Source organism: Scyliorhinus torazame, chromosome 2 (genome assembly GCF_047496885.1).
Source record: "Scyliorhinus torazame isolate Kashiwa2021f chromosome 2, sScyTor2.1, whole genome shotgun sequence".
NCBI lineage: Eukaryota > Metazoa > Chordata > Chondrichthyes > Carcharhiniformes > Scyliorhinidae > Scyliorhinus > Scyliorhinus torazame.
The window spans coordinates 249,538,482-249,550,681 of record NC_092708.1 but is presented as its reverse complement, the minus strand read 5'-3'; the positions used below and the strand labels follow the sequence as shown (position 1 = coordinate 249,550,681).

Here is a 12,200-nt window from a genome sequence, read left to right as displayed (position 1 = left end):
ACTTTGCCAGGAGGTACAACTTTGTGCATGTGACATCCAGTCCCCTGTACCCCCAATCCAATGGCAAAGCAGAGAAGGGCATCCACATAGTCAAACGGCTCCTCTGCAAGGCTGCCGATGCGGGATCCGACTTTTACCTCGCCCTGCTGGCCTATCGCTCGGCCCCACTGTCTACTGGCCTGTCACCAGCCCAGCTGCTCATGGGTCGCATCCTGAGGACGACGGTGCCGTCCATTCACGTCCCAGACCTCGACCACGTTCCAGTCCTTCAACGGCTCATGACTCCCGTGCAGCTGATCTCCCTGCTCTGGCTCCAGATGACAACGTCCGCATCCATCTTCCGGATGGTGGCTGGTCTGCAACTGCTGTGGTTCTTCGGCAGGTGGCTCCCCGCTCGTTCCTGGTTCGTCTACCGGATGGTTCCATTCTGCGCCATAATCGACGTGCCCTTCATCTCGCTCCATGCTCGCTACATGATCCTCTGCCAGTGCCACGCCCTCCTGTTGTCCCTAACCTGGACTATGCAGAGATTCCGGTCACTCTGCATCCTCCTCACTCTGACGCAGTCCAGCCCGCTCCCCAGCTGGTGGCTCCTGACCCACCCTTGAGGCGGTCAACCAGAATTCGTCGCCCACCTCAGAGACTTAATTTGTGAACTTTGTGCACGAATGGACTCTCTGGTCTGTTCTGTTCTTCCGTTTAATCGTTCAAGTGGTTTGTATATAGTGTTCATCTCGTTATTTGTGTGACACACTGTTTTTTCTGCACCAGGCACCTTCCCATATAAATAGCTTAGTTTTATGTACATAGTCCTGTAAATATTTCGCACACACATAGTCAGGAACATTCACCACACACTATTTATTGTCACGCAGGCACATTGTTTAATATAAAAGGGGGGATGTCATAATATACACCAGTATATCATGGTGCAGACACACACTGATGGACACACAGTGGGACCAATCAACATACACAACACCGCAGCCAATCACCAGTGAGAGCACACACACTATAAAGACAGGGGGCATCAGAGTTCCTGCTCATTGGAGTAGCAGCTAGCTAGGAGCACAGAGCTCACAGCCTGCAACACAGACATTCACCATGTGCTGAGTGCATCAACTGGTTAGAACAAGGCAAAGGTCTTTAGTTAAAGCTAGTATCGTATTTACCCACAGTTCAAGTATGTTTAAATAGTTAACTTTTTAATAAAATATGTTGCACTACTTCAAGTGTTGGTGACCTGTATGTGATCCAGAACACCCAACACATCAACTGTTTTGCAAATCTACATATTAGAGCAAGACAGCTAGCCTCACTCTAATGTGTACTCCCCCGATACACCCGAAGCGTTGGGATCTAACTCTTTCACATCGGAGACCTCGGGCTAGGGTGTTATGCTGGCAGTGCCAAGGTGCTGGGCTGGCATTTTGTTCATGCTGGGGATTGGACCTGGGGGTGCCTGCACATGTGCGGTGTAGTGCGCCCCCCCCCCCCTCCATAGGTGAGTTGGGGATTCGGGGGTCGCGACGGGGGCGGGGGGGGTCCAGAGATTGGGACGCTATTTAAAAATGGCGTCGTAATCTCCTCCCGCTCTGAGGTGTTCCAGTGAGCAGAGCTCCTCAGGGCAGGAAACGGAACTAAGTACAGCCTTGGCAGGACGTTCCCGCTGAGGCCCCAAATTGCAATAGAGTCCCGATAGATAGCGTGGTGATTCTCAGTGCTGCAAGTGCCGGACAATACCCGGCTAAATGAGTTCCTCACGGGACCCTGTTTCAATTTGGTTAGATCGTGCCCTTCATGTTTTATAACTGTTTAGAAAATAATATGAGAAGATGGATGGAACCGAGTGCGAGAGTACAACTTTGGTTTGGGGTTTAAACTACTTGTAAAAGTCACCCATTTTTCTCTCTCAATTTTTACTCTCTAAATCCAGTGATTGTGTTACTGCTTCTTGCATTGCTACATTTCTGCCCCATGTCCATCACTGCTTTTAGAGAGGGCTTATCACTCTGAAATTGGATCTGCACCTCCACAAGGGAATTTGTTTCAACAGCACACGGATGATAAAGAGGTCAGTGAGCGAGGTCGAGTTAGCTTTCCAAACCGCGACACTGACCTTATACCCGCTATCCATGATACATTCAAGTAAATCACCTTGCAACATATTTTGGCTTCAACTCATCAATGAACAAATATTTCTGTAGCTTTGTACATTTTCAGGTGAAAGGAAATAAGGGAGAATTGTCTGGAGATGCTACTTTGTCAAAGTGATATTGGAAATCTGATTTCACGGTTATTTCCCATGTGAATGTTGCAATGTAAAATCAAAACGACAGCTCTGAGAGGCTCGCTTTTTCCTTTTTGATGCATTCTGTGTTCATTCGGGTGATGGATGTCAAAGCTGCAATGTGAAACACGCCTTTCATTTCGGAGTACCCAGTGTCAGTGTCAAGCACTCTCAGCTCAGGTATGGCTTGGCCAGAGCAGAAGGCAGCAGGTCCCAACTGCTGCAGTTTGAGGTTTTCCACTCCAGCCACCCCTTTGATCTCCCAGAGTGAGATTGTCAAATTTGTGAACAGTTTTCTGCCTTTGGGTCTGTGCCTATAATTGGTTTAGTTGGAATGACCCAAATTCGTTTCACATCAAACCCGTACAGTCATCTATCAACATACACGAGACTCAAACCAGATGCCAGAATTAATAGATGTGTGTATTGAGTTATTACGCCAACAATTGCAAATTGTGAATCAAACTTGATAGTTACCACTAACCAAAGTCCACACATAAGGAAATAGCATCGGGGCAGACATAGGGTTCATTTTAAACAAACCCACCAAGCTATCGTTTATGGAAACGAATATCGAGTAGGTTGCTTAAAGATGCCCTGACTGAACCTGCCCATTTCCGATGGTGGGTTAATTTAAAATGATCCCTGTGGATTTCCTCTCCTAAAAGCACATGGCATGAATATTTGTGACATTTCTCAGCGACCTGCGGAGAACGATGAAAACAAGCACACAAAGACAGCAATAAATGAATGATAAATCCTGCAGTCATCGATCATTATGAATTATGAGCCCAAACAATTAAATTAAGGTCCCATAAAAAGCAGTAAGGTTAATAAGTTATTTTGGTGCGTGTGGGCCAGGTCACCAGGAGAATTCCCTGCAACAATGGTAAATGACAGGGAGCCAATCAGCAACAATCTGAAAACCTTGGCTGAAATTCTCCGCTCATTGCGATTCTCTTTTCCCACCAGCAGCGCACCCACGCTCGCGGAGTTCCCGGCGATGCGCGTGGTTACAATGGGAAATCCCATTGACAAGTGGCGGGAAGATAAAATCCTGTCGCCAGCGAATGGCGTGTCACGGAGAAACACACGGCTGGGGAACTGGAGAATCCAACCCCTTGTTTAATGAAGAAAAGACTGTCCAGAAAATGGAAGTGTGATAGTTATCAGTGAGCAAAAGAACACAGAGGAGATGTTGTTCGAACCCAATACAGGAGTAAAACCGAACAACTGTCCAAGTTAAATAAAACATCCTGGATGATGGTACATCCTGTAATAAATGTAAATGGGCACAGTAGAAGCACAGCGACACAAAGACATGGGACCAGAGACAAGCTTTATGGCAAAACTCAATAGTGGGCACTGCTGGGACTGCAAGCAGGCCCACAGATGAAGATGGCCTTGGCTTCCAGACCCAGATAAAACCTGGCTTTTGAGCTGGAGACCATCAGGGAGCTTAGGATGGCAGGCAAGGGGGAGGTGGCGGTGGGGTTTGGAACCAGAATGGGGTGGGGTGAACGAAGTGGGGTATCATCTTGGTGGAGGTGCTGCCCCATGCACACAGGATCTACCCTTCCTTCCTGCATTTTTTTAACCATTTTCGGATTATACCATGCACAACATATTATTCAGGTCAATTGGCTTGGTTAAAAAGCTTAATTGATTGTTGATTATTGATTTAAAAATGGGAGGCGGGTTGCTGATTTGTCTCCCTCCCACCTGAAGCATTATGGGAGGATATCTCGGGAGTGGGCAGTAAGGTGGTGGGCTAGCCAACCCTCATATTTTACATGCCACTCCCCATAGACCACACCGAAAACTCACCTGGGGGCATAAAGTCCAGCCCTGGGACCCACCGATAAACAAATGGTGGGTCCCAAATAAATAAAGGTTGGATGCATCAATTTTAAGGAAATCTGATCTGACGATTCCCAGTCAATTGAAATATCATGACTTGCCTGTGATGACGCTGGGAATCTTTGACAGAAAGCTCTTCACTGTACGGATCGGCACCCCACCGGCTTTTTCATCCTGCATCCGCGTGATGATATTTTCTATCTGTCAGGGAAAAGAAAATCTGAGTTTAATACTTATTTCTTCCAGAATTTTCTTTTGTGCTCATCAAGGCAAGCGACATCAACGCCAGCAAACTGGGTCACCATCAACCTCTCTCAGATAATCTACAGGATAAAGCTCCCTATTTGCAGGCCCGAGTCCCACCTCAGGTAAAGCACTCCTGGTACACCATTTTCATTTCTCCCACCAGTTGTCCAGGATTGTGATCACCAACCTTAATGCCTATTAGTTTCAAATCAGAGTCATTTCATGCTTTGTGTCTTACAAATTGGGAGGAGACAGCCCAGACCCATGTCAAAGTCCTTCAAACTGTTGTGATGTCAGCTGTGGCTCAACCGGTAGCATTCCTACTTTTGAGTCGCAGCCTTCTGGCTTCCAAGCTCCGTCCCAGAGCTAAAGCACAAAAAAAAAAATCAAGGCTGATACTCCAGCACAGTACCGTGGGAGTGCTGCACTGTCGGAGGTGCTGCCTCCCTCAGATGAGACGATAAGCCAAGGCTCTCTTTGGCTGCTGAGGTGGGTGATGTAGAGGAGACCCCATGGCACTCTTTTGAAGAAGAGCAGGGGGAATCGTTCCCGGGTGTCCTGGAAAATATCTATCCCTCAATCAACATGACAAAACAGATTATATGGCCAACACCACATTGCTGTTTGTGGGATCCTGCTGTGCACAAATTGCTTGCTGTGTTTCCTACAATACAACAGTTAAAGGTACTTCATTGGCTGTGAAGTGGTTTGAGGCATGTGATGTGTTATGTGCTCTGGGATAACAGAGGCTGCAACTGGATGCAGCTTTAACCAAAAGATACTCCAGACCTTGAAGTTAGTTCAATCTGATTTATTGAACCAGTAGCACAGTTAGCACAGTTCTCTATGAGTTCGACTCTCTGCTAACCTAAGTGTTGTTAATCTGTCTGACTGAACCAGACTAGCTCTTAGCCACGTGCTGGAGGTGTGATACTGTAAATACACCCTGACTCACTCTGTAGATGTTCATCAGTGCAAAGAGGCAGAGTGTGAGCGCCTCCTGCCTTTTATAGTGAGATACCACCCCTGAGTGTCCTGCCTGCTCATTGGTCCTGTCCTGTTCTCTGTGTTCATTAGCTGCCTGGCTGTGCCTGTCTGTATATCATTATCTGCATGTCTGCATATCATGACAGCATGCAGTGGTTGTGAAGGTGCTATATAAATACAAATATTTACTTTATATGAAAGTGTGTGTAAGCGAGTGAGTGCATGTGCGGAATTCCGATGGAATAAAATTTCTTTAACAAGATTACAGTATCTACCTTTATTGCTAATTACTATTGTTTAAATTCTTGTTTCAGGAACGATAATTTGACAATTTATTGATTCTCTAACTCTCAGCCACAAGGGCTATGTGACTAACCGTGTCGGCCAGGTGCATTTGCGATTAAATGAACATGGCAACAGCCAGCAGAGTAAGGAGATCTTCTCTCAGCCTGAGCTGGATTCAAACCCAGCTGCCAAAGCGAAAGGACAGATTTCTTACCTACTGAACCACTTAGCCCGTCCCAGGAGTAAAAGACAGTAAAAGGGGGAAATAGGAATACTGGTCTGAACTGTTTCTTTTCCTTCTGGGGGAGTTGGCACCATCTCCAAATCCACACTGTCATTACAAAACTGCAGTATTGCGGTTTGATTCAGGAGTGAACTGTATATAGGAAGCTGTGAGGATTCATGACAAAATCTCAGTGTACCTCAAAAAATAACCCAGGGGACTCAATTGGGCTTCGCTTAATCTGCAACGGCAGGCAATGCTGGCATGATTGGAATTCAGCACTGTTTGATCTTCAATTCTGGTTGTATGACAAAACGCAAAGGAGCTAGCCCAGTACCATATATCCAATGGGAATGGAGATTTCCCAATGCCCACTGAATCAATAGAAACAGAGCTAGCACAGTACGCAAAGGACCAACAGGAAAGGAGCTTGCCCACTATTCCAAGAATGAATGGAAATGGAACAAGCGCAATACACCCAAAACCAATGGGAATGGAGCTAGCCCAAGTATCCTCAGAACCAATGGGAATGGAGCTAGCCCAGTGCCCACTGACCCAATGGGAATGGAGCTAGCCCAGTACCCACAGATCCAATGGGAATGGAGCTAGCCCAGTACCCACAGAACCAATGGGATTGGAGCTAGCCCAGCACCCACAAAACCAATGAGATTGGAGTTAGCCCTGTACCCACTGAAGCAATAGAAATAGAGCTAGCCCAGCACCCATTGAACCAATGGGAATGGAGCTTGAGCAGTACATAGAACCAATGGGAATGGAGCTAGCATAGTCCCACAGAACCAATGGGAATGGAGCTAGCCCAACACCCATTGAACCAATGGGAATGGAGCTTGAGCAGTACACAGAACCAATGGGAATGGAGCTAGCATAGTCCCACAGAACCAATGGGAATGGAGCTAGCGTAGTCCCACAGAATCAATGGGAATGGAACTAGCCCAATACCCACAGAACCAATAGGAATGGAGTTAGCCCAGTACCAACAGAACCAATGGGAATGGAGCTAGCCCAGTACCCAAAGAACCAATGGGAATGGAACTAGCCCGGTACCCCAAAAACCAATGGGAATGGGGCTAGCCCAGCACCCACTGAATCAATGAGAATGTAGCTAGAGAAGTACCCACATGACCAATGAGAATGGAGATAGCCTAGTACCCATAGAACCAATGGGATTACAGCGAGCCCAGTACCTACAGAACCAATGGGAATGGAGCTAGCCCAGCATCCATTGAACCAATGGGAATGGAGCTTGAGCTGTACACAGAACCAATGGGAATGAAGCTAGCCCAGTACCCAGAGAACCAATGGGAATGGAGCTAGCTCAGTGCCCACTGAACCAACAGGAATGGAGCACGCCCAGTGCCACAGAACCAATGGGAATGGGGCTTGAGCAGTACACAGAAGCAATGGGAAGGAGCTAGCCCAGTACCCACAGAACCAATAGAAATTGAGCTAGCCCAGTACCCACAGCATCAATGGGAATGGAGAATGTTTTGTTCGTTGCTTCTTTAATCATGAAGGTACATATAGAACTTGAAGATATGATTGCTACAAGTATTTATTCTATGTGCAAACGATTCCGTCTCCTTTACTGTAAAATCATGGAGGGAGGGAGATGCCTGTCCGCTTATCAGTCCTACTGCCAAGTGCCTGCCCGTCCCCCAATATATGTATATATATATATGTATATGTTTCGGTGTATGGTTCCACCTGCTGGCAGGAGGTCAGAACTGTCCCTACATGTATTGGTCAGTGGCTGTGTAGAGTATTGCTATTATATACAAATATATACATTGATACAACTCTGTCCAATTATACATAGATATGCCTATACGCATATCACCACAGAGAATACCCAGTATCCACAGAACATAGGAAACATTTTGCTAAAGCTATTGTGTCAGTGGAATAATTAGATTTTTATAATGAAGTAGGTGCCATTGAAATAGGCAGTGATTAGCATGTTGGCTTGCTAAACATCACTCAGTGACATCTTTCAATCTTCTAGGGGTGGACCCCAAAAAAGACATTCCTGCTGCTTACGGTCTTCGATAAGGTGTCAGCAGAAAACATGTTCAGATCATAGCAAAAGCTGTAAATTTAATTGCATGACAATTTGCAGCAGAACTATCATCAAAGCTGGGGCACCTGTATTTTTTTGCATATGTCCTACCAGGGAAAGTGAAATTGTCTGCCCTGTCCTGAAACACAATACAGGTGACCAAAGAGCACGAGACAACAGAATTTAAAGTGAGCATTACAGAATGGATGTTTATTCACAGTTAGCACACTCGTGCCTGGAATTGCCTCCATTTACCTTCTGGCTAAATTAGAGTTACGTGAGATATCAGTGAGATACGTAAATACAGGGGGGAATACCTGTGCCACTGTGTCAACAAGGAGGATAACCATAGAAATACCTGATTTTTAAAAAATATCTCTTACTTTTATTTAATGACTAATTGGAATTTAATCTTCAACAGATGTCACAAGGAGGATAGATTTGGCGAGGGTGCCAATTTCAGGATCTGAATCTTTGACAGAAAATTACTTGCACTAAGAATCAACTGATGTTGCCAGAAATGCAAAGTGTCAGCGTTTCATCATAAATGGTAGTCACTCAAGTGAATATAACCTGCTAAACAGCATCCTATTCACAAGATTAGCTTAAAGACTGTTCATACAGTAAGTGCTTCAACGCGTTCATTGCTTTTCGGTGGTTGGGCGAATATTGAGTCTCAACACAACATGGAAGCAGGGCAATGGTGAGTATTACCACAAGCACTGAACCCCTCAAACAATACTGATTGAGACGTACTGGGCGGGATTCTCCAGTCTGTCTCCGAAATCGCGTTCGGCGATCGGCTGGAGAATCCCTGTTTGCGCCGAAATCGGGGCCGGGCACCGCATTTGCAATGCTCCGCCCCCTCCAAAACTGCGAGTACGCTGCACGCCGTGTGGATGTCCTCAGGACGTCACCTGAGGCCCTCCCACGATGCTCCGCCCCCGAGGGGCCGAGTTGCCGACGGCATGTACCCGGCGTGGCGGCTGCAGACTGAGTCCTGCACCGCCACAGTCAGATGGGAGCCGCTCCGCGGGCAGTGGGGAGGGGGGGCTTTGGCGGGGGCTGAGGGCACTGGTGGGGCGTGGTCCGGGGGTGGCGTGCCTGGCCAAAGGGGGACATTATTTGGCAGGTCAGGTCCGTGCGCGGTCGGCGTCATGTTGTACGGCGGGACCGCTGCAGGTTGTCGCCATGCGCATGCACGGCCACGGACCCGGCAATTCTTCAGCAGTTTATTTCGTGAAAGCCATGTGTAGTACGTGACCCAGCTGCTAGCCCCTCACCGGTCGGAGGATCGGGTGCTGGGGCCTCGCCAATTTTTTTGTTGTAAAACTAGACACTTCCTCCGGACATTGCCTCAAAATCGGAGAATCCAACCCCCCGGTGTCGGAGGAAATCCAGCAAGGTGGATGTAAATCTGGCTGATGATTAGGAGACAAAAGCTTGGAGTGTATGACTTTGTGAGAGTCAACAGGTGTTGCTTAACAGTTGGAAGAGGTGCCATTCTAGCAGATGTCAATCCACACAGCATTATGGGTGGGATTCAACGGCCGCCCGGCAGCATGTTTCTTCGCAGCACGCCGTTTGCTGGCAGCGGGATTCTCTGCCTCCGCCACTATCAATGGGAAATCCTACTGAAGCCACCCCATGCTGCCGGGAAACCCGTGGGCAGGAGATTGCTGCCAGCCGGACCAGAGAATCCCACCACCAGCACTCAAGAAGACCAACACATCCAAGGCAAAGCAGCCGTTAATTAGCAGCCCATCCATTGACTTAAACATCCATTTCCCCCACCATCCGCATATTGGATTTCACATCTTTCCACTGCGGAATGTGAACTCACTACCATTCCCAATGATGCGCATATAGTCGGTCTCCAGCTTACTGAGACACATACATTCGAAGCATCCTTTAGAGAACTGTCAACATCGGGCAAATCATCGGTTTGCAATTTCAGTTGTAGGTCACCACATCCACAAGGGATATGCTTAAGGTGGTTAATAGTGGCAAGCTGTGTCCATCACGTAGGTCTCCAGGGGGTAGTTTGCCCAACCCATAATTGCAGGTTGCTGAGTTTTCTTCGCTGTTCTGAGACTGCTATTTTACAACTATAATTAGATCAACCAAGAAGTAAGTATCTACTTTGCGAGAAGTGTTTTCATTCATCACTGTCATGTGCTGTGACCTCTTGACCATTTTTCCCCGAGGAAGGATTTGGAAAAAAAGAGCTAAGTGAAATGTTTTATTTTGAACTATGACGTGTCCATATATGTTTGAGGAAGGAGCTCTGAGACAAGTTAGTTAAGATGCTCACAAGCTAGCTTTGATGTCTTTTCAAAGGCTGTGAATCAGAAATTTGTCATTTTGTGCATGTAATCAATAAACACAACACACTTATTGTCTTGGAGTCATTGATGCAAGTGCTTAGCAGGAGGTCTAGTGCGTCCTTACTTTCTGACATGTTACAATGAGAGATAAATCACTAAGGTGTTATATACCTGCACTCAGTTTGACTGGCAGTCAGTCAGCATTGGGGCTGTACGGAGGAGGGAGCGCCCAAGTGACAATTTAGAAATGATTTTGTTTCATCAAAGCCAGACGACCTGCTTTAGTGGGGACTGGTAGGATATTCAGTATTTGGTATTGTTATGTCGTGTCAAATCGAACAATGTGGATCTGACCATAATGGTTGACCTGTATGTTAGTTTGCTGTGGAACAAAATATTTCATGGCTTGTATCTGGTTTCATTTCACCAAGCATTTGTACAGTCTCACCTTGAAAGGATTGTAGAGGCACACAATTGAAAACATGACTATCCTGTGAAGGTCACAAGGAGACCTGTTGAGGTGAACAAGTAGATACAGGGCCATGAGGGTTGACATGATTAGACTGGTTACGTAAATGACTGACACCTCTGAATTCAAGAAAGGAGTTAAATTCACCAAAGTTTTCACAATTATTCACTGTACCTATCGGGTTCCCTGTATCCTCACCTTCCACTCCACCAATCTTTGTATTCAATTTATTATCCTCAATCATTTTTGCCACCTACAGTGCAGTACCACACCAAACACATTCTTCTCCCCCCCCCCCCCTTTCCCTTTCAGCATTCCAAAGGGACCATTCCCTCTGCCACAACTTGGTCCACTCCTCAGTCACCCCATCAGCCCATCAACCACGCGCCCCTTCCTACGGCAACCTTCCATGCAGAACAGCAGATGTAACACCTCCACGTTTACCTCCTCCCTTCTCAGAGTCTAGGCCCACATTTTCCTTCCAGTTAAAACAGTGTTTGACTTACACTGTATTCTTTTTTTTTCATTTGTTCATGGGGCGGGGCATCGCTGGCTGTGCCAGCATTCATTGCCCATCCCTAATTGCCCTTGAGGGGACAGTTAAGAGTCAACCACATTGCTGTGGGTCTGGAGTCACATATAGGGACCAGGTACGGTAATGTTTTCCTTAAAGGACATAAGTAAACCAGATGGGTTTTTACGACAATCAGCACTGGATTCATGGTCATCATTAGACTTTTAATTCCAGATTTTTACTGAATTCAAATTTCACCATCTGCAGTGGCGGGATTTGAATCTGGGTTCCCAGAGCATTACTCAGGGCAATGCTCACAATGTGGTCCCTCGACACTCGGGAGACTAAACACACACACAGTGGGGGGGGGGGGGGTTTCTGCCACCATGTTGCGACTGGTGCGGATCTGGGCGCAGCAGGCGCATCACGGAGGAGGCCTGGGATTCCTCCGGGAGCGCCGGTTTCCTCTCGCAAGTCCCGTTAGACGTGCTTGTTAGGTGAATTGGACATTCTGAATTCTCCCTCTGAGTACACAAACAGGAGCCGGAATGTGATGACTAGGGGCTTTTCACAGTAACTTCATTACAGTGTTAATGTAAGCCTACTTGTGACAATAATAAAGATTATTATTATAAATCGGGCTTCGCGCCCGGCGCGAAAGCTCGCGCATGTCAACCGCCGCGCGCTGCGAAGCACAATCTGGATCACGTCCTTGTTGTGCATGATCCAGATAATTATATTTAATTGAGCCATTGGGCTCATTTAAATATGTGCAGCCTACATGAGAAAACATTCATCTGGCGCCCAGGAGTCTTTAGCTGCACTGGCCAGGCCTCAACCACGCACCAATTAGTACTGGTCTCCACAAATGGTGACCATGTGATGGTCACTCTGGGCGTCTTGAGGCCATTGGAATCCCCGG

At 46.9% G+C, this 12,200-nt stretch overlaps 1 protein-coding gene across 2 annotated transcripts in view; it reads right to left on the bottom strand.

Annotated features, from left to right (window-relative positions):
* LOC140397116 (regulator of G-protein signaling 6-like) overlaps nucleotides 1-12,200 on the bottom strand; it is a 941,371-nt gene that overhangs the window by 266,296 nt on the left and 662,875 nt on the right. For both annotated transcript variants that reach the window (XM_072486131.1, XM_072486132.1), the window contains exon 3: nucleotides 4,252-4,351. In XM_072486131.1, coding sequence (XP_072342232.1) covers nucleotides 4,252-4,351 — 100 coding nt within the window. The remainder of the gene's footprint in view (nucleotides 1-4,251; nucleotides 4,352-12,200) is intronic.